Here is a 22,305-nt window from a genome sequence, read left to right as displayed (position 1 = left end):
GTTAAGTTAAAAAGTTTTTGTACAAATAAAACTAATGCACAAAAGATTAGAAGGGAAGCAACAAACTGGGAAAATATTTTTACATTCAAAGGTTCTGATAAAGGCCTCATTTCTAAAATACATAGAGAACTAACTCAAATTTATAAGATTTCAAGTCATTCTCCAATTGATAAATGGTCAAAGGATACGAAGAGACAATTTTCAGATGGAGAAATTGAAACTATTTCTAGTTATATGAAAAGGTGCTCTAAATCACTATTGATCAGAAATGCAAATTAAGACAATTCTGAGATACCTCTACACACCTGTAAGATTGGCTAAGATGATTAGAAAAGAACTACAAATGTTGGAGGGGATGTGGGAAAACTGAGACACTAATACATTATTGGTGGAGATCTGAATGGATGCAATCATTATGGAGAGTGATTTGGAACTGTGCTTAAAAAGTTATCAAATTGTGCATACCCTCTGATCCAGCAGTGTTTCTACTGGGCTTATATCCTAAGGAGATCATAAAGGAGGAAAAGATATCCACATATGCAAAAATGTTTGTGGCAGCCTTTTTTGTAGTGGCTAGAAAATGGAAACTGAGGGGATGCCCATCAGTTGGAGAATGGCTGAATAAATTATGGTATATGAATGTTATGGAATATTATTGTTCTGCAAGAAACAACCATCAGAATGATTTAAGAGAGGCCTGGAGAGACCTACATGAACTGATGCTAAGTGAAATGAGCAGAACCAGGAGATCATTATACATGGCAACAACCATACTATATGAGCATCAATTCTGATAGACATGGCTCTCTTCAGCAATGAGATGATCCAAACCAGTTCCAATTGTTCAGTGATGAAAAGAGCCATCTACACCCAGAGAGAGGACCGTGGGAGCTGAGTGTGGACCACAATATAGCATTTTAATTCTTTTTGATGTTGCTTGCTTGCATTTTTTTCTGCTTCTTTTTTTACTGATTTGATTTTTTTGTACAACATAATAATTATATAAATATGTATGAATATATTGGATGTAACATATATTTCTATCATATTTAACTTGCCATATAAAGGAGGGCAGGGGGAAGGGGAATGGAAATTGGTATACAAGATTTTACAAGGGCTAATGTTGAAGAATTGTCCACACATATGTTTTGAAAAATAAAAAGCTTTAATAAAAGAAATTTTTAAAATAAAGATAAAAAATGTCTGAATAAGGGGAAAAAAAGAAACACAATGATAGTTAAAGAAAGGGGAATTCACAATAAGTGGTTATAAACTTCTCTTTAAAAACATGGCAAGATGATCATAGGGAGGGAATGAATGAAAGAAGATTAGATCTGAAATAACCTGACAGACTATGTTAGAGAAGCAAACAAATAATGAAAATAGTTGATAAACAGTTTATGAAAAAATTACATTTCAAAATATAAAATCCTTTTACCTTAATTATCTGTTCAAATGCTAAAGCAGACTGTAACATCATTGGTCTCTGGCTTTGAATCATTTGCTGATCAATAGAATTGTAAAAATGTGCCACCTACAAAATAGCAAATAGTCAGCAAAATAAATGATAAATATTTTTTCATTTATTGTACAAATACTTAACTGGTACCCTAAATTCAAGCAGATATTTTCATCTATCACAGCTTTCAAAATACCGAAACCGTTCTATTTTAACACCTTTTATGTAAAAACAAATTCATTCCCTCAAATATCCCATCAAAAATACCCAACCAAATTATGTGCATTTTTCAGTCACACATACTTTTGTTTCCAAGAATTGCCTTCACCTAATAAAGGATTTTTAATGCTTTTAAGCATAAATTAACAATTTTATTCAATGTAAAAAGCCAGTCACATTTTTGGTCATGACAGTGAGTTCCTGTATGAAAGCAAATTTCCTTTTCCAAATTTAACATTAACTTTTACCCCAAAAGTAGAATGGTTGCTTCAATGCACACATACTCCCACTATAAGTTTTTCGGGATTTTTTAAGCTTTTTTATTTTCAAAATATATACATAGTTTTCAACCTTCACCCTCACAAAACCCTCCCTTCATGATTCTGCACCCATGATATCTTTAGTAGGAAAACATAAAGCAATTAATTTTTTTTTCATCTGCACTACATGTAGGCACTTAAATACCTGGTGGTAATAATAAAATTGTTCACTTATTGATTCAGCCAACATTGCAGTCCTTTGTTAATGGTTGTGGGATATAAAGAAGAACAAAGATACAATCTTTACCCTTAGGGAAGTTATATTCTAATGAGGGGAAAACATGCATATAAGTAGAATACAGAAGCATAATGTCACACATAGTTGTCAGTTTTGCTTACATGTATTTCCTTATTAAAAGGGAAGAGTCTCCAGGCAGCTCACTTAACTTCTAAGTGCCTCAGTTTTCTCTTCTATAACATGAGAATAATAATAGCACCTACTTCCAGGATTGGTATGAGAATTAAATGAAATATTTTAAAAGCATATTGCAAACTTTATATGCTATGCAAACATCATCATTATTACTGTTGTTAATTATTATTTAATGGAAATACAAAGATGAATGATAATAAAAAGTATATTGTGATAGATAAAAAAAAAAGAGAGGGGTTCAAAAAACACTAAGAAAACTAAATGAGGAAAGAGTATTTTTCACTTAGATAAGGAAAGCTTTTACAAAGAGTGGCAAACTGTCTGGATTCCAATGGAAGACCTCTTGGAGATAATCTGGTAGGAACTCAGAAATAAAAATGATAAAGGCACAAAAATACCTAATCTAATTAATTATACATAAAGTGTCTCTTATCTTGTCAGGAAAGGTGGATAAGTGTATCTAAGTAGGTCCTGGGCTAATTCTCAGTATAAGAAACTTTAAAAAAAAAAAAAAAAAAAGATCATTTTCTATCTGAGTTTAAGCTGCAAAAAATGAGGGAAGAAAGTGAGTCTATTCTTCCTCCATATCTCCACTAAAATTCAAGAGAAGATAAAGACATGTAATTTTATGACAAAAATCATCATTCCCCATCATTTTTGTGCTAGACATATATGGGAATTTCTTCTGGGAGATAAAAGCTATGGAGTTTTATATACTGTTAAATAAATGTCAATGCCCATGGACAAACAGGCATAGACAGAAATAAATAAATATATATATATATATATACATATATATATACATATATATATATAAATATATAATAATATGTTATTATATATATATAGTATGTGTATGTGAGTCTTTATATATACAAATAAATGGTTTTCCCCAGTGCTTTGCAGAAGGAAAAAATAGTTTGCTCCAAGCAAGTGTTTTTTTAAAAAAAAGCCAAGAATAAATTTTTTTCTTATTTTTTCCTATTAGAAATGTTGGTAATAATCTCCAAGTATAAAGAGGTTAGGGTTAATATTAACCAAAAAAAGTGAATGGGTATTTTCTGAAAAAAAAAAAAAAATAGAAGCAGTGAAAGTAATTAACTTCGGATTTATAGACTACCAAATTCACAGTTAAAAGAAACTTCAGTATAGGAAATCTATACAGCATAGATAATCAAAGGCAACAATTCCACTTTTGCTAATACATCTCTAAAGGAGAGAAAGTGTAGTGTAGTGAATAGATGATCAAAGCCTGGTTTCAATTCCTACTTCTGTTATTTTGCTGTGTGGATTATTGTCTTTCATTTTCAACTGGGACCAAAATGGCATTACTAGGTTACAGTTGAGTTATGGTGAGTATGACTGTGTCTGATGAGACCAAAGTGAGCTCACAATGCTCTGCCCCAGGCCAGACACATACTGTCTCTGTGACTCTTAACTCTGCACAACTCATGTTTCTTCTGAACTAATTCAATTCTGCTCTCCTCATGGAGCACAGCACCTTCTCTGGAGAGGGCTGGCCATCCTATACCCTCTATGCCAGTGTCTCCCATGTAATGTAATCAATTTTAAAGTTTTTAAGAGAGATATTGAGTGTGTCCTTATATTGCTTTTTCTGACTACTTTCCCTGTGTGAGTTTTCCATTAAAATAGTCTTTTTGGCAAACATATATTTGGCATTGGAACACTGTGGCCAGTTACTTTATTTCTGAAGGTCCTAAGATCCTTAGACCTTGGGTCTCCAAGCATATAAATTGCAGAAGTTTGCAAATTTTCTTTAGGAAATGGACATTTCTTGGATAAAGTTTTTTATTCCAATAAAATCACAGGCCAGGACAAAATGTCTTCAAACTTTCTTGTATTAAAAAAAATTCACACGACTTTGTTTCAAGAAATTATGTAGAAACAACATGATCACGATGCAAAGATAAAGATGAGCCATACCAAATGTCCAAAACCTGTGTTATTACATGTATATAAATTAGAGATTCTTAGAACAAAAATAATTATTCAAAAATTTAACAAACAAATACATTATTTCACATTGCGCTTAACTGCTCTGACAACCTTACTGTGTATTTATTCCTAAATGGGAGTAAGGGAACCAAAGCAATCATTTTCAATAAGCCTGGATGCATTAAGGTTTGAGCTATAGGATCTCAAAAGTTTCTTGCAGAGATGGAATGCCATGAACTTGCCAAGCAGAAATACTTTGGTTATTTCAGGGCACAAAATTGTTGAAAGAAATGTTGAATGTTGAATGAATTGTTGAAATGTTGAAAGAAAATTCATCATAAACAAAACGAATTCTTATTAAAAACATGCAAAACACTACACCAAAAAAATCAAAGACAAAAAGAAATGTGCTGTATTGTAAGAGAAAAAAAATATATTCAGGGAAGCATTTTCTTATGGTAGAAAGAACTGTAACTTGATTGGATAATGGCTTATCAAACTATAGTATATAAATATTAATGAATATTACTGTGCTTCAGAAATGATGAATATTAAAAAATTCAGAGAAATGTGAGAAGACCTATGAAGACCTTACTGAAAAACAACAATAAAGAAAATCTGAACCCTATAAATATAATGATGGAAGATTGGTCCTTAGTTGAGAAGAGAAAATATATTTCTCTCCTTTCATTGTAGAAGTGGAAGACCATATATTTGAAATATTACATATACTGTTAAACAAGATACAAGATCTTTATATTAGTTAATCCTGTAAAATTGGTTTTTATCCATTTTTCATCATTATTTCCAGAAAGGTGAATCTGAGTAAGAAGGAGAGGAAAATATATTGATTAAGACATCATTGTGATGAAAAGACAAAATAATAGTCTTAAAATTTAAATTTTAAAATAGTAAAAAATGAAAACAAAGCATGCAACAAAAACTAAACACATATAAAACTCCCAAAGGGCAAGGGAGAACTTTTTCAACAAATATTTTGTTGAAACTAAGCAATACCACTTGAAGATAATTAAAAGGAATCATACTAGATAAATAAAATTTGTTTTTCCAATTTTAAAATGAATAATGTCTCACCAAAGACTTATTAGTTCTGGTCAATACTGACCAAAAAAATACAAAATATGAAAATTCACAAAGCTAACATAATCTAAAATCCATACAGACTTACCTGTTTAAGAATAATTGCTTGCTTGCAGAATTTTTGTGCAATGTTTGCAACCTGCTGTATTTTAGCAGGTATAACAAAGCCAAGTGCAGAGAGCTGACGTACTTCTCTCAAAAGAATCACCAACCGATCTGAGTAGTGTACTTTTAGTGCTCCATCATTAGGATCCAATTCCATAATGCGACTATTAGCCTCAATGCTAAAATTAAAAAATTAATATTTTACATTTCACAAAAACAAAGTACCAGTTCTAAAATATGCTATCAACTTTACAATTCTGCAAATTCTTCAAATATCACTTCATTAACCATTAATTTAGATTCAGAACAATTTCACATATTTCTAAAAAAAAATTTTCATGTCTCCTTTCCTATTTAAACACCATAGATTTCAATTTATTTTGATGCCTTTCACTTTAATTATCTTGATTATTGATTATTCCCCCAAAAACCCATCCTTCTTTTCTATTTTTATTGAGCATACTACCATCCTTCCAGGCACATAAGTTCACAACTTCAACCTTCCTCAACTTCTCACACTTCCATACCTCATATATTCAATCAGTTGCCAAGTCATATCCATTTACCTCCATATCTCTAGGATCTTTCCCTTCTACTTACATCACCACTGCCCCCAATTTAGACCCTCATTACAACTTGCCTGAATTCCTGGAATAGCCTCCCTCTAGATCTCCTTATTTCCAATCTCTCTACCCTGCAATCCATTCTCCATATACCTACAAAAATAGGATTCTTCAAACATAGTTGTAAATGTCACTATCCTAAATGAAAACTCCAATGGTTCCCTATTATTTAGGATCATATACAAATGTAAGACTTTCACAATCTGATTTCAACCAAATTTTAGATTTATTGCACATTACTGCCTTTCACATACTATAAGTTTATCCAAGATTACTTTCTTGTTACTCTTCATATAGTACACATTCTATCTGCAATTTCTTTTTTTGCATAGGTTGTCCACCTTTCATGCCCAAAATGCAGTATCTTCAAAGCTTCTTTCAAAGCACTATGTGCTATAGGAGATCTTTGGACTTTTCCTGATATTCCTGCTTAGTGCATCACTAGCACTAGCTCTAGAAAAATTACGTTATATTTTTCATCTATTTTATATATCCTTATATGTGCACATGCTGTGTACTGACAAAAATGTAAATTGCATAAGAGCAGGAGACTTTGCATTTAGCACAATTTCCAGCACAATAAAATAAGCATTCTCCAGACCCTTGAGTACTGCCATCTGACTTGTTGATACAACCTGAGGACCCCAAGATATGCTATTCACCATGAAACTAACTTCTCACATAGAAGTTCTGTCTCATTTAAGAGTGTGAGCTCCTTAAGAGTAAGGGACCTTGTTCTGTTTATATCCTCAGTGCTAAGTACAGTACTGAGAAGATAGTAAGCACCTAATACTTTTTCACTCATTCACTTAAAAAAAAACATTTATTAAAGTGATTCATTTAGTCCATGAAGAAGATACAACCTTCAAGCCATGCCCTCTCAAGTATTCTGATCCATCATCTATAAGCTTCTACTTCTATATTCTGGTCAAAAGGTTGTCTTCCATATCTCAGTCATACTAATAAGATCATGGCCATAATTATGGATCAATCCTTTTATTTCCTCCTAATTTCCTATTCTGAACTTATATACAAGATGGTAAGCTGCTAAATATATATATATATATATATATATATATATATATATATATATACACACACACACACACACATATATATATATGTATATATATATATATATATATATATATATATATATATATACTTATATACACATACATACACACACACACACACACACACACACACACACACACACACACACAAGGATCATGTGTTTTTAGTTTATTTTATTCTGGATCATGCCCATGACTTCCTCATTGTGAAGAGATTGTAGTGATAGAGATCACTTATCTTATCTGCAAATTACAGTTTCAAGGATAGCCTTGGGCTTATACTGTCAGACTGGGGGCCGGGTGCTAGGTTTTCCTAAATGTGAGGACAGCTCTATAATGCAATACAACCTCTCTATCATTTACTCAGTACAATCAAAACACTAAGTAAAAACATGCTTTAAAAAGTTCTTAAGAGGATGATCCAAACTATTTTTGCACACTGAGGACAGACTGTTAATAAACTACAAAGTTGTTCCTCAGTGTCTTCTCCCAGGAAGTTGGTTTCTCCTCTAACCTCACATTCTCAATCAGTCATCTAGCACTTATGAAGTACCTGCTGTACACAAGGCCTATGACGTTACAAAGAAAGTAAAAACAGAAAGTTTTCCTCTCTAAGAGCTCACCATCTAATGGAAAAGCTCACATTCTCAAGAATTCTTCATTTGAGGCTGAAAGTCAGAGAAGAGTCAAGAGAACTAGTGAACACATCCCCATTGTAATTCTCCCAAGTATTCTCTTAACCCTTCATTTTCCCATAATCCAAGTTTCTATGAATTAAGAGGACAGTTTTAACACTATTTTCCTCCCTCTTCACTTAAGATTGCTGTCTTTGGACTGAGATGGACAATGATGCTTGTTAACTTTTACTCTACAAATCTCCACAATCATTGCAAGAGAACCTGAAAAAAAGTTATTTCATAACATCAGCCATATCTCTCTATGGAAAAATGTACTGTCCAGATAAAATTACTCATTATTGCAGATAATATCTTAAATTTAAAAATGGATCTAAGATTAATGGCATAAGAAGTTAATCTCCAAAATCTTTTTTTATAATTTCAAATTTTTATACTTACCATAAGCCTGATCTGGAATCTGATAAACCTGACTGAATATCCCTTGACCAGTCATCAAATTGTTCCTGCTCATATAATTTAAACTGCTCTAAGAGATCATCAGCATTCCGATGAAAAGACCGAAAACCTGACAAGTCGAATAAAAGAGCTTCTGCAATCTTGATCGTATCATCAACCTTAAAAGTCAAGTTTATAAGAATTACAAAAATGAATCCGAATTCCAACAAAATTCTAATCAATCATGAGTCTAATTCTCTGACCTATGAATCAAAGATTGGTTTCTCATACAAATATAAAAGGAAAAGTTTCCTGAAAGAATGCATAAAAGTAGAAAAATATCAGGCAGTTTTTTGCTCCTAAAGAGTTAATACTTTCTAGTTTCAAGGATAGAATCAAGGTCAGAATAAGATCAGATCCAAATGTATTCTCATTAATTTCTATAACATGTCCCCTATATTAAATCTATATCCCACTTCAATTGTGCACCAAGTACTTTAATTCTTCAGCATATAAGCCTCTGGTAAAATCAGAAAAAAAGAACAGAAGTTCTCCCTCAGTGACTTTCTTGCAGAGTATTGCCACATTCTGTAGAGCCATAAGGTCACAATCAGACTTGTTGCACAAAAATCCAGAAAAGAAAAACCACAATAATTACACTTATTTAGCCTTTTTGGAGCCCTTAATCAGAGGACTTCATCACCAATTATTAGACACTAAATATGCAATACAATTACACTACATTCTGAAGTTCCCAATGTTTTTAGAGAAGTCCGGAAGTAATCAGAGGATCTTTTAAAATAGAAAATTGCTGCTAATGCCCTAAGTGATTGCTAATTATGTTTCACCCTTTCATTATTAACTTTTAATCTAACATGAAACTGTTGCTTGAATATGACATTAAGCTTATTTACAGTAAGTATAAAAATATGTCTAAAAGTAGTCAGACAAGATACTGATCAAGAACAACTGCAACAGAAATAAGAGATTCTTTTACATTTAAAATATCCTTAACTTATATAACAACTTCTTCTAAATGAGGAAAAATCAAAGTTCATATAACAATTCTTTCTGCACATATCTCAAATTTCTGAAAACAAGTGATACCTCTTTCAAACTCAGAAAGAATTCTAAGAGGGAAAATAATCAGTTATTTGGCTAAGTTAATTGTATCACATTAATTATTTAACATAATAATTAAATATTGCAATATTTAATTGCCTATTCTATAGTCTTAAAATTATCAACATTTTTAGTACATATGCTTCAAAATATGTTAAATTAATACCTTTAATTCCAGCTGACGGACCCAAACTATATTATTAACGACTTCTGAAAGATTTTTGCCTGATAATGGCCCAGTTAATTCACCAGGAATGCCATGACATCTATTATCAAAGTCTGTTCGAAAATCTAGAAATAAAGCAATATGATCATTTCATAATTTGCCATAATACAAAATAATGTTAATGACAGACATTTAAATGTTAAAGTGCACTGCTCTTCCCAAACACAGTCAGGCAAAAGAAATACAGAAAAATACTTCCAAAAGGAAAGAAAAATAATCTCTTTTAAGTTTTCACCTTTGACTGAGTCCATAAGTCTTGCCAATAAAGTTTCTCTTTCCAAAATCAATTCCTTACTTATAGTTGGACGTTTTACCAGCTCTTTATATTTCAAAAATGCTTGTAGAAGCTAAAATTTAAAAAAGAATGTACTTTATAATACCTATTTATGATTATTTAAATGACACAAATTAACATTTATAAAACAGCAAAAAGAACATTCCTTATGAAAAGTAGAGAAACATAACCTGTTGTGGACTGTCTTGGATTTCTGAGATATAATTTTTCAATTTGCCTGCTATCTTTTGTTCCGCGGGTCCAATAATTTTCTCATACTGTGAAACTGCTGCTTTCCACAAAGGCTAAAAAAGACTGAATTTGTTAGATTACAGTACATAATGATTCACCATTAAAAAAAAAAAAAGACACACTAAAAAGTGTGTAACACATACATACAAAGACATGAAAAAATATATATACATACCTCTGTGTAGGGGTTATATTGTAAGGGATTCAGACCAGTAAAAGGTTCAAATACTCTAGTAAGGCATATAATTTTTTCCTCACTAGCAGGTAAAAAATAGATAAGTTTTTCATGAATTGTCCTAATTGCCAGGACCTAAAACAAATCAAACATCAAAACCATTTTAGTTCATTTACTTTAATGACTAATGTAACCAGTAGCACAAATCTTCCGTTCTATATTACAGGCAAACTCACTGTTCTTTCCCATTATCTAACATCTATAAATGCTATAGCCCTCACCAAAAATATCTTCCTCCTCCTGACTTTATCTGAACAAATGCTACCCATTTTTGAGCAATTCAAAGTCTACCTACCATGAAGTTTTTCCTAGTAATACCAACCAAATAGTTCATTTATATCATCTTTTAACTATATAGTACTTTTCTTGTAACAACCCTATAAGATATAAGTATTATATCCATTTTCACATGAAGACTGAGGATCTAAGAAGTTAAGTTGTTAATAAATGGTGAAGGAGGAAGTCAAATCCAATTTCTAATTTAGTGCTATCTCCAATCACAAATGACTTGACTAAGAAAAAATAAAATCTAGCTGCCCTTAATGTGTTCAAATTATCAGACTCACAACTATATCCTGGGTTATACAAATAACCAGTATTTGTATTTTCTGGCTACTTACTGTCTCTGATCACTTAAAGGGTAGGAAATGCAGAAGTACCATAGAACTAGAGAATTGCAAACTTTGTGACAATTTTTAAAAAAGGCAACTTAGAAAATGGAATATGAAAACAATAGGCTAAGATCTTGGCCTATATGAATCTTTGATTCATGGAAAATTCAGTAATGTATTAATAGAGGTATGATTAGTAAACTAGAAAAGAAAGCAGAGGTAAACCCAAAGAGTACCATGGCTTCATTACCTGTCAAGACAAACTAAGCTTGTTTTCTTTTGTGTTAGGATAATTAAATTAGTAGATAAGAGAAATGGCTATAAATATAATAGTAATAATGATACTCGGCATTCTAATGGAATTGATGTGTGTATTCCATCCAGTAAGGCAGATCCACATTTATCCAGTTGGGATGACTATTTTACATATCCCACAGTTCATATTGGACTTCACCCTCCTGGAAATTTTCAACACTCCTGAGAATTTCCTTGAGTTTTACATAAAAATAATACCATGGAGTATAAAGAATACCCAATAGTCTTATTCTCTTTCAAATAAACAATTTTTTTTTACTGACAATCTCTATACAACTTTCCCTTCTTATTCCTTGTTTACAACAAGTTGCTTTCTGAAAAGACTTCATCAAACAAGATGTTTCTCATATATATGTCAAAAGTATAAAAAACAATCCAGAATAGGCCATGACCAGTATTATTCATATCAAAGACTTTCAATCATCCTAGTGAGGGGCCACCAGAAACATCTAGTGATTGGCTGAACATTGATCAAATTATTAGAGGAACTCAGTTCTTCAGGACTTGCTCTTCAGAGGCAAGATTTATTTGTTGTTGTTGATGATAATTTTTTGCTTTCTCCTCTCTTGTTCCTCCAACCAGAAGCAGCAATGGTGTCTTGCATCAAAAGCAAAGAGCCAAAGGAGATCTATGCTCACCTGAGAGAATTCAAAGACATTGCTTTCAGAATCCTAACTAACCTTCTTCCAGAAGATGGGAGGAATCTGAATCACCTAGGCTGTATGATCTTGGAATATAAACTTCAAGAAGAAAAAGGAGATCCGGAGCAGCATCAATTCTGAGAGTTGCCTCATGGGCAAACCCAACTGCAAGTTTGCCTCAGTTTCCTCTTCCAAAGAACTATACTTTCCATTTGGTAGGTTTCTTGTAAGAATACCCAATCTATTCTTGGCACTGGAATGTTTAGTAATTTTTATCAAGGATATGCATAAAGGTACTCATGGCATTCTTAATAAATAGGCAAATAACAAAACTGGAAGAATAACTAACCTGTAAATGCCAATAATGAATAAAAAGATTAAAACACTGGGCGAAATCCATAACTTCATTTTAATATGGATTTTACACCAACTTCACAAGTACAATAAGGGAAAGTCAAAGAGAGATAAGGTTCATCTGAAAAAGATCTGAGTATTTTAATAGGCTGCATGTCTAAAATATGAAATGGCTATCAAAAAGCTAATGTAAGTTTAGTTGCATTTGAAGAACTAAGAAAGGGTCTTACTTTGCTCAAAATTGACCTGAAATACTTTGTTCAACTCTGGATGCAATACTTTAGGGATAGCCTGAAAAAAAAAAAGGCCCTAAAACCAGAAATAGAGGGACATAGAAAAGGAATAATGAGGCAAAGATGGCTGGACCACAGAATACGGTAAAGGGAGTAATATTCAATGAGACTGGAAAAAAATTGGATGAAACCAAGTTGCATGGGCTTTCAAAGCCAAAAAGAGGAGTTTATATTTTTACCCTAGAAGCAACAATGAGCCCTTGGAATTTATTACATAAAAGAGTAACATATTAGACCAGATGTGCACTTGCACATTGCTTTGGCAGTTAAATCGAAAATAACTGGAAAGCAAGGAGACTTAAAGCTTGTTTTCCATAAACAGATTTCAAGCAACCCTAACAATTAAGGAATAATTTGAAGATGTCAGAGATTACTTTCATTTATACCTAAAATGCTATTAAAATAAGTAAGGTCATTGAATCTATGTAGCACTTGAAATAGTAGATGGGAAAACTCACCCAAATCACTAAAAACCTGCTCAATAGTCAATGAAAAATATGCATGCATCTACAACTCACAAAGAAATTACTAAAAACTTTAATGTTCAGCTTCATCATCATTAAGATTTGTAGACATTGATACCTCTTTAAGACGTTTGCCAAGTTTGTCAAGAGATTCAGGGAAATATTTCTCATTTTTCCAAGGATGTGGAACATAACGCTGCCACATTTGTCCAGTTAGATGATTGCAGGCTACTACCCATTGTTCACAAATAGTAATCCCAGCTTTTAGGTTATCTTTCACAAGATGAAAAGCATCTTCCCAGATGTTCAGAGTACCCAACTTTTTCTGAACAAACCTTCCAAAAGAACCACCTGAAAACAACATAAAACATTGTATTTTTAAAGGGTATTCTAAATAGTTTTCATAAACACTATTCAATACCATAAAAATTTTAAATAGGACATTTAGACATCAGATATTAAAATCTAATTAAATTTAATTATCACTAAAACTTACAAAAATACTTTTATTTAGAAACTAAAATTAACAAAATATATAAATGGCTTAACTTTTAAATAATTCAAGTAAGATTCATTTTAATCAAAATAATTTAGAGTAAAAACTTAGATTACAATAGGTTTCTAACAAGAACTTAATTAAGTCTTCTTCAACAGTACCTATTATATCTAAGAGATGTAGCATTCGAGCTTCAGGGTAATGTTCATGCTCTGTTTGTCTCCATACATCATCAACAGCATCACGAGTGGTTTCCACCAAGTCTACAACTTCCAATAAAGAAAGACTGTCCAAATTATAAAACTCCTTTAAAAAAAGAATTTTTAAAAATTAACATAATTATAGATAGAATGGGATTAAAAAGATATAAAGAATATTTGAAAGGAGAAGTCAATATTTTAGGCCTTCTGCCTATTTAAGCCTAAACAAAAGAAATTTGTAATTAGATTAGTCAAGACTATACTACTCAAGTAGATCACACTTTTTATATAAAGATGCATCAATACCACTATTGTATAAACATGTACCGTTTTTAAGAAAAAAGGTTAAAGAAAAGAAAATATTTCAAAATCTCAATGTAAATCTACTAAAATGAGAGAGATATATTTTTTAAAAACAAAATTAAGTAGATGATTCAGTGGGTAGAGCATTGGGCCTAGAATTAAGATATGAGTATACATCTGTCCTTAGATACTTGCAAGTTATGTGACCCTGGGCAAATCACTTAACCAGTTGCTTCAGTTTCTTCATCTGTAAAATGTGATATTAATTATTATTAATATTAATAGTACCTACCTCTCAAGGTTTTTATGAGGATCAAATGAGATAACATTTGTAAAATACTTGTTTACTGACTGATATATTGATATATATATATATATATATCAAGCACTATATAAATGCTAGTTATGGTTATCATTAAAATTTTATTATCATACTTAAAGAAAATTTTTATGGCTCAAGTGAAAGATTCCTTAACTGGAAAAAAAAGAACCTGATGGCTCAGTAAAGAATCTTGATCTTTAAAGATAGACTTCTAACATCATTTTATGTTACACTACTTCCCTTGATTCTAATAGTGGTAGATACTCTGGAATACACTTCTAAAAAATTGATAAGAGGCTGAAATAGTCCTTTTACTACCTATGGTAAAAATGGATTCATTTTCCAAGTTTGCTGTCAGAGCAACATAGTTCTCAGGTTCTCAGGAACTGCCATTTTCTGACCCCCGCTGTTTGGATTACTGAAAAAAGGATACCTATCTTTCTGAGAATGTACTGTATCCTGAGTTCTCCCTGGAGATTTAAAATTCATTGTTTCTTTAATCTTTGGTTATTGTTGTTGGTCAGTTAGAAATGAGCTCTTGTTTAGAGTTTTCTTGGCAAAGGTACTGAAATACTTTGTCTTTTCCTTAGCTTAGCTTATAGATGAGGAAAGTGAGGAAAGCTGGGCAAATGACTTGCCTGAGGTCACACAGCTAGTGTCTGAAGCCTATCTGAATTCAAGAAGATGAGACTTACTGATTTCAGACCCAGGGCTCTATTCACTATACAATCTACTTGTTCCATCTTTAACCTTTAAAATCTGAAATATAGATCCTTCTCTCCACTTTTTATATGTGATCTTATTAACAATCCCTTATCCTCCTAAATTCTGATCAGCCACATCTATTCTATTACTTTTCTTCCCCTTCCATACCCTTGAACAGCTTACCACTGCCTGATGACTTAATTCTATTTGAATCATAAACAATGCAAAAATCTTATTTTACCATTTTGGACAATGTAATACAGAAACCAGGACAAAGTTTATTATTAAGCATCAAGATACAAAAGATTAGTTCTCTGTTTTGGAAATGCTTGTAAGATGAAAACTAGAATACACTATTAGCTAAAGAATTATGGGAAAATTTCTTGAATCCACCAAGTCTTGATTTCTTTATCTACAAAATAGCAATTATACTATTTGTCCTATCTCCTTCAATTTGTAAACCATAGAGATCTATATAAATGTTAATCATTATTCTTGGTCCCCTTGGAAAAATTTATGCTAAGTAATGCCAAAACAAAAGCCCAAGTCTAGACCAGTTGCTAATTACTATCACATAAAAGTTGTATCATTATATGGTTGGGTTATGGTTATAGATGACAATAGGAGAAAAAAGTTTTTATGTCATCAGGAATTTTAGTAGCTATATAATTATCACTGGCTTTTATATAGTGCTTTAAGTTTTATAAAGCACTTTATAAATATTACCTCATTTTATCCTTATAACAATCTTACAACAGAGGTGCTATTATCATCCCCATTTCACAAATGAGGTAACTGAAGCCTACAGGTTAAATGATTTGTCCAGAGTAACACAAATATTGGCCTAAGGCCAAATTTGAATTCAAGATTCCTGACTTCAGGTTCTCTGTCTCTACCTTGTTTATGTCTCTCTGTCTCTATCTCTGCCTCTTAGTCTCCTCTGTCTCTTTTTCTCTTTCTCTTCCCCCTACTATCTCTGTCTGTCTGTCTGTCTCTCTCTCTCTCTCTCTCTCTCTCTGTATATTTATATATGTGTGTGTATGTGTTTTTGTGTGTGTATGTGTCTATATGTATGTATATATGTAATATAATTCTAATTTTATACACACACATATGTATATAGGTACGTATGTGTAACATTATAATGAAATTCCTCCTTTCCTTAAAAATTCAGTTCAAATACAACCTATTACATAAAATCTGTGCTAATATTCACCAGCTACTAGTACCTTCCCTCCCAAAATAGTCGTATATTAATTTTTTACACATTCTACATGTTGTCTTCCTCATTATAATGTAAGCTTCTTTAGAACACAGAATGTTTATAATTTGTATTTGTATCCTAGCTCTTAGTATGATACTAGCATATAATAGGTGATATACAAATTCTTGCTGATTACTTGATTTGACTTTTATCTAATTCACAGAGATAACTGTATTATCTCCAGAATATAAGGATTGTTTAGTACATGTTAAAGGCTCATAGGCTTATAATTTTAGACCTAAAAAAGTCTTTAAAGAACATCTATAACAATGATTGGTCAGAGCCCACAAGCGAAATCTAGCTCCACATTATATGGCTCACAAGTTAAGAATGATTTTTACCAAAACTATATCTATTTTTAATTATTTTATACAAAATAAATAAAATCCATTCTTATCTCATGAGTTATAAATGAGTTCTAGTCTTCTGATCCTTTAAATCAACCCTCTTAATTTTACAGATGGGGAAACTGAGATCCAGAGGGTTTACCAAGGTCACACAAGCAGTAAATTAGAGAGACAGGATTCCTTGATGCTATATTCAATGCTCTCATATTATCTAATGTGATTTTATTTTATATTTTAAAGTATAGGCACTCACTTTTTGCCTTTCTTATAGCACTATATTATATAATCACATTTCTGAGAAAAATACATGAATATAACCAAAAGATTAATTTATATAACAACATCAATATTGTAAAGACAAATAACTTTAAAAAACTAAAGCAAAGACTAAGAAAAACATTTTCAGAAGAGCATTGATAAAAAATGTCACATACTCTCTGACAGAGAGGTAAATTATTAAAGTCATAGAATAATATATTTTTGGTCATGGAAAATGTGGAATTATTTTTTGCTTGATTGTATATTTGTTATAATATGTTGCAAGTATATTTGTTCTTGCTTTTGTTTTCTCCAATGGAGAATAATAAGGTGTGAGGGAGAGAAAAAATGCTTGTTAATTGGGGGAAAAAAAGTTTTTTAATATAGTAGTTGCTAGGATTTTTAAACTTCAACTGTAAATCTAACTATACCTGAGGATTTTGCTTGAAGCAGTCTGGAGATGATATTCAAAACTGAGGAAGACAAGTTTCTATTACATTCTAATTTATTTCTAACAAGTCTCTTAATTAAATTTATTTTCCCAATAAATTTACACATTGTCATGTGTTCCCCAGCTTATATCTGTTCAGTCACTTTCCTGAAGTATTTGAATGAAACTCGAAAAACAATTTAAGTAAACATACTCTTGCAACTGCTTCAAAAAGTTCTTTAAAATAAGTGGCCCTTTCTTTGTTCATTTGTTTACTTCCACGATGTGCTTGCTCTATCCAGAACTGGAACTCATCACTTGGTGTAAGAATACCTAAAGAAAAGGGAAAAAAAGAAAGAAAAGAAAGAAATGAAATTTTTTTAAATCATCAAGAGAAAAAAAGACCACCAGAAAATAACTAGCTAGTTCTCTGACTTTGGTTAAATATGGAACTAAAACAATCTTTTAGGCATGCAGAATTACTACAGCCAAAAAGAGTTTTCACAATCTTCTTCACTAACAACATAGAAAAATTGTTGTTGGACACAGCCAATGTAAAATCTCAGCAAGCTCTATTTTGATTTATAGTGAAAGAGGCAGGTAGAGGGTATAGCTTGTAGAGCACTAGAAGATTTGAGCTTAAAGTAAGTCTCAAATACATATTAGCTGTGTGACCCTGGGCAAGTCACCCAAGCCTGACTACCACCAAGAAAAAAAAATCTTAATAAAATACTATATATGGTTTTAACAATTCTATATGGTTCACACATCAATTTCACACATTTGCAATGGACTTTAGATGCTGTTAATTCTGATAAATTCTTAAGTGGTCAAATTTGTGTTTCCAATATAACTATGTTCCAACATAAGTATATCCCAAACCTATTCTTCTAAAATTTAATTCTATTTGATTCTAATCTATTTTTCCTACCTGAAATTTTTTTAAATATCATTCAAATAAATTTCAATTAAATTTACTTAAAATAACTATAGGTAATCATGAGTCAACTTAATTTTAAATTGTCTCCAGAACCTAGTAAATTAAATTGCTAATAAACTAAGTGCATTCATTCTTTCAGGCCATCAAGTTTTTAAAAGCATCTACTTTTTTTACCAAGGAGTAACTTAAGCACAAGGGAGAAAAGCACTCAATAATGATTTTTAAATTAAGCACCTAAAACATTTCTTCCTTCAGAAAAAAAGTATAAACCAAAACTTAAAACACCTTAAATTCAAATATTAATTGCTCAGATGAAGAGTCATCATCTCTAATGTAACTGGAGGTGAAATAGTTTAACTAAAATGCATTTTAAGACAAAGGTTTTTGACTTATAATTCTATAAAATTCACATAACATTTCAATTTTCATGAATTACATTAACACAGATATTGAAAATTAAATTCACATTTTATTCCAAATCCACATAGAGACACTTTAAATACAGCTAAATTTAGCTAAATTTAACAATAAGGAGCCTAAAATCAGTGGAGTTTCATCAGAGTTCTACAGAGAAAAAAGGGAATGGATTAATTAGATCATCATTGAGATATGCCTAAATTAAATGTCAATATGAACCTCGTATATCATCTTCCTTGAATTTCATTTTTGATAAATTAATATCTGATCTTCGTAGCACAATACCCAATCCAGCTTCTAATTCACTCAAAAGATTCTGGAGTTTGGGATCAAAGTTTTTGCTCCATTCTTGATCCTAAATAAAAAAGAAGTGATGGGAATTATTAGATATGTTATTGTTAAAACATCACATTCTCTTAAAACCAACAAAGAAATGTATTTAGCTTTTCCTAATTGCATATTATTGTCATCTTATTTTTTAATTTTTTAATTAACCAAAATTTAATTTTCTCTATCCAAACTTTCCTCTCCTAATGGCAAAAAGAAAGAAAGATAAGACCTGCATAACAAATATATATAATCAAGCAAAATAAGTTTCCACACTTTCCATATAAAATATATATGTCTGGCTCTTGATTGCATTCTAGCAAATACTTTAGAAGCACTTAATGACACCTCCCCTTTCTTAGGAGGAAGTTGGCGTGAAGACTAAGTCAGCAAATACAATCCCTTCATTATCTGGCATTGCTTAAATGTTTTTATGTAAAGGGTCAGGGGTATGGGAAAGGTAGGATTAAGAGCAAAAATGACTAGAGTATAATAACCAAAGGCAAGAATAAAATTTTAAAATAATTTTAAAAGCTGGTTAAATTGATTTGAACATAAGATCATATATTTGTTTAATGTTGGAAGGAGGATCAGAGGCCATCAAACCCAAACCCTTCATTTTACAAATGAGAAAAAAGGTACAGAGGGTGATAAGGGATTTGCCCAGGATCATATAATTAGTATGTACAGTGAAATCTGAACCCAACTTACACTATAGTTTGTAATACACATAGCAAATCAACTCCAAGTTTTAAATTTTCCTCAGATATTTACCATGTGACAATGAAAAAATTCTCTTAAAACTCACAGTATCTTATTTTCCTCATTTGAAAATTTGAATAATAATAATATTTTAACTATGTACCTCAAAAGAGCCTTATTAGGAAAGTGCTTTAAAAACCTTAAACTGCTAGTCTATAAATGTGGGCTCTTAGATGTGTATATATTTATACGCATGGATACAAAGATATATGCACTCATGTACATGCACATGTATACATATATATATGGAAAAGATAGCTTCACCTGCATATGTGTCTTATATACATGCATGTATTATATATATATATATATATATATTGCACATGGGTATATGTGCTGTGCATGTCAAGATCTGTACTTTCCATTTGGAGATCTTTTTGTATATATGTTATATATATATATGTGTGTGTGTATGTACATATATATATACACAAACATCTATACACACACACACACACACACACACACACACACACACACACACACATATATATACACACAGAGATCCCTAGAACACTTATACTAAAAGAAAATTCTCATACATGATTCAGTCTTTTGGATAATATTTACTATGCAGAGGGAAATTTTCATTTGAACTTTCCCCCTTTTCTCTATTTGGCAATGTAATTAATTATGATAGAGGTAAAAAAATTTTAATTAAAAAAAAATAACAACTATCAAAATGTTTAAATATCTATGCTGTTCCAAAAGTGTGTTTCTTAAATTATCCAGTGAATAATGGAGATTTATAAAGAAGATTATTATTACTGTTATGTTCTTTTGGGGAAAAGGAATTCAGACTATAGTCTTGGAGAGTTGCCTGGAGGACTCAGAATAAACACTTTACTCTTGGTCACAAAGTCCGTATGTGTAAGGCAGCACTTAAACCCAGGTTTTCCTGGCTTCATTCTCAACACTTTCTCCACCACATCACACTGTTTCTCAAGAGGAAAATAGCAATTCTCTAACCATCAAAGTATATTACTCACCTTTAGCAACATTGGTGCAAATACTTGCCGTACTACTTGATAAAGGGAATTAATAGGTGAATCTAACATAGATGACACAAGAATGTTATTATGCATATTATCTTCTGTAATGACCTCAGGTCGTAGTTTAAAAAACACCAACACTTTGTCTTTTGTGTCTCCAACATCAATCTAAAGGGATCAAAGAGAAAAGTTTAAATATTTTATTTGCATGGTTATTGCATTTTGAAGAAACATTTTCTAATCTTTATGTAATCATTATATCCCTTAAAGAAAAGTAAGAATTATGTTTAAAATAAAATTCAAGAGTGAATCTATTTCTGCTCCTAACAAATTTATGTATTTATGTGTTAAACCCATTACTTTTAATGTAACTATTATGATCTATAATTTCATCTACATATGGAATTCTTGGTATGGAAACAACTATGAAAGCATATAAGCAAATCCTTTCTAATTTTTCCTGACAGTATTAGAAAGTTCCCTTGAATTACAGATTCCTACAGTTAAAGCTAGGAGTCTATTAAGTCATTTAGGCCAACCCCCTCCTTTAAAAGAAAAGGAAATTGGAAGATGAGATAGGCCCAAAGCCATACGGTTATTGAGCAGTAAGAATCAGGACTCGGAACTAAGTATTTCTGAATGGAAAATCAGTGCTCTTTACCTTGGTCACATAGCTAGCATCTTTATGCCAATGCTACCTCTCTATCCCAGTATATAGTAGACATTATGAAACCAGAATAAATGTTATACATGTTCTCTATCCCTTTCAATCAATTATATAATCTGAAAATGTAGTCTACCTTAGAGAATCACCTGGTTAAAAAAAAATTGTCCCCTTCTCAAATTTTCAAAAAAAGATGTCTTCAATTTTATACATACACTATTCTTAAATATTTTATAGAGGTAAAAAAATCCAACACAGATCACAAGAGCAAATATCCTCTTAGCTGTCTTTTTAAAGTCTAACCTTTTGCATTTTTTTGGAATCTTTCCCATGAAACTTGTTCCTTAACTTTTTAATTTTTGTCATCTCTAACAAATTTCTTCTGGGTATATTTAAGACATATCCGACCACTCCTCCCAACTTCATTTTCCAAAAGTCATATCAGATATTTAAGTATTGGAGCCAGATATGATGAGCCGATCAATCATTTGTTATATATCTATTATGGACTAGGAACTGGGACTGCATATACACAGATGAAATAATCCTTGCCCTCAAGGAGCTTACATTCTATGGGGGTGAGGGAGGGAAGAGTAATACAGACATACAAGTATATGCAAGATCCATTCAAAATAGACATCAGATAATCTTGGATAAGAAGATACTAATAGCCCAGAAGTCCAGGAAAGGACCTCTGAAAAAGAAGGTGACACTTAATTTTAGTCTTGAACAAAGCCAGAGTTTCAAAAAGGTGGAAATGAAGGAGAAGCATGGGGATGGGAAAGC

At 31.5% G+C, this 22,305-nt stretch overlaps 1 protein-coding gene across 2 annotated transcripts in view; it reads right to left on the bottom strand.

The window, feature by feature from the left end:
• The window catches only part of DYNC2H1 (dynein cytoplasmic 2 heavy chain 1), a 377,984-nt gene that overhangs the window by 346,193 nt on the left and 9,486 nt on the right, over window positions 1–22,305 (bottom strand). For both annotated transcript variants that reach the window (XM_051986889.1, XM_051986890.1), the window contains exons 2-13: window positions 20,853–21,023; window positions 18,994–19,129; window positions 17,632–17,750; window positions 13,750–13,894; window positions 13,211–13,443; window positions 10,355–10,489; window positions 10,119–10,232; window positions 9,889–10,000; window positions 9,594–9,718; window positions 8,309–8,484; window positions 5,517–5,712; window positions 1,439–1,534 (exon numbers count right to left, since the gene is read on the bottom strand). In XM_051986889.1, the coding sequence (XP_051842849.1) occupies window positions 1,439–1,534; window positions 5,517–5,712; window positions 8,309–8,484; window positions 9,594–9,718; window positions 9,889–10,000; window positions 10,119–10,232; window positions 10,355–10,489; window positions 13,211–13,443; window positions 13,750–13,894; window positions 17,632–17,750; window positions 18,994–19,129; window positions 20,853–21,023 (1,758 nt within the window). The remainder of the gene's footprint in view (window positions 1–1,438; window positions 1,535–5,516; window positions 5,713–8,308; window positions 8,485–9,593; window positions 9,719–9,888; window positions 10,001–10,118; window positions 10,233–10,354; window positions 10,490–13,210; window positions 13,444–13,749; window positions 13,895–17,631; window positions 17,751–18,993; window positions 19,130–20,852; window positions 21,024–22,305) is intronic.

The sequence above is a fragment of the Antechinus flavipes genome, chromosome 3 (genome assembly GCF_016432865.1).
Source record: "Antechinus flavipes isolate AdamAnt ecotype Samford, QLD, Australia chromosome 3, AdamAnt_v2, whole genome shotgun sequence".
Classification (NCBI taxonomy): Eukaryota; Metazoa; Chordata; class Mammalia; order Dasyuromorphia; family Dasyuridae; genus Antechinus; species Antechinus flavipes.
The sequence above is the reverse complement of the archived record's forward strand: the minus strand, read 5'-3'. Positions and strand labels throughout refer to the sequence as shown.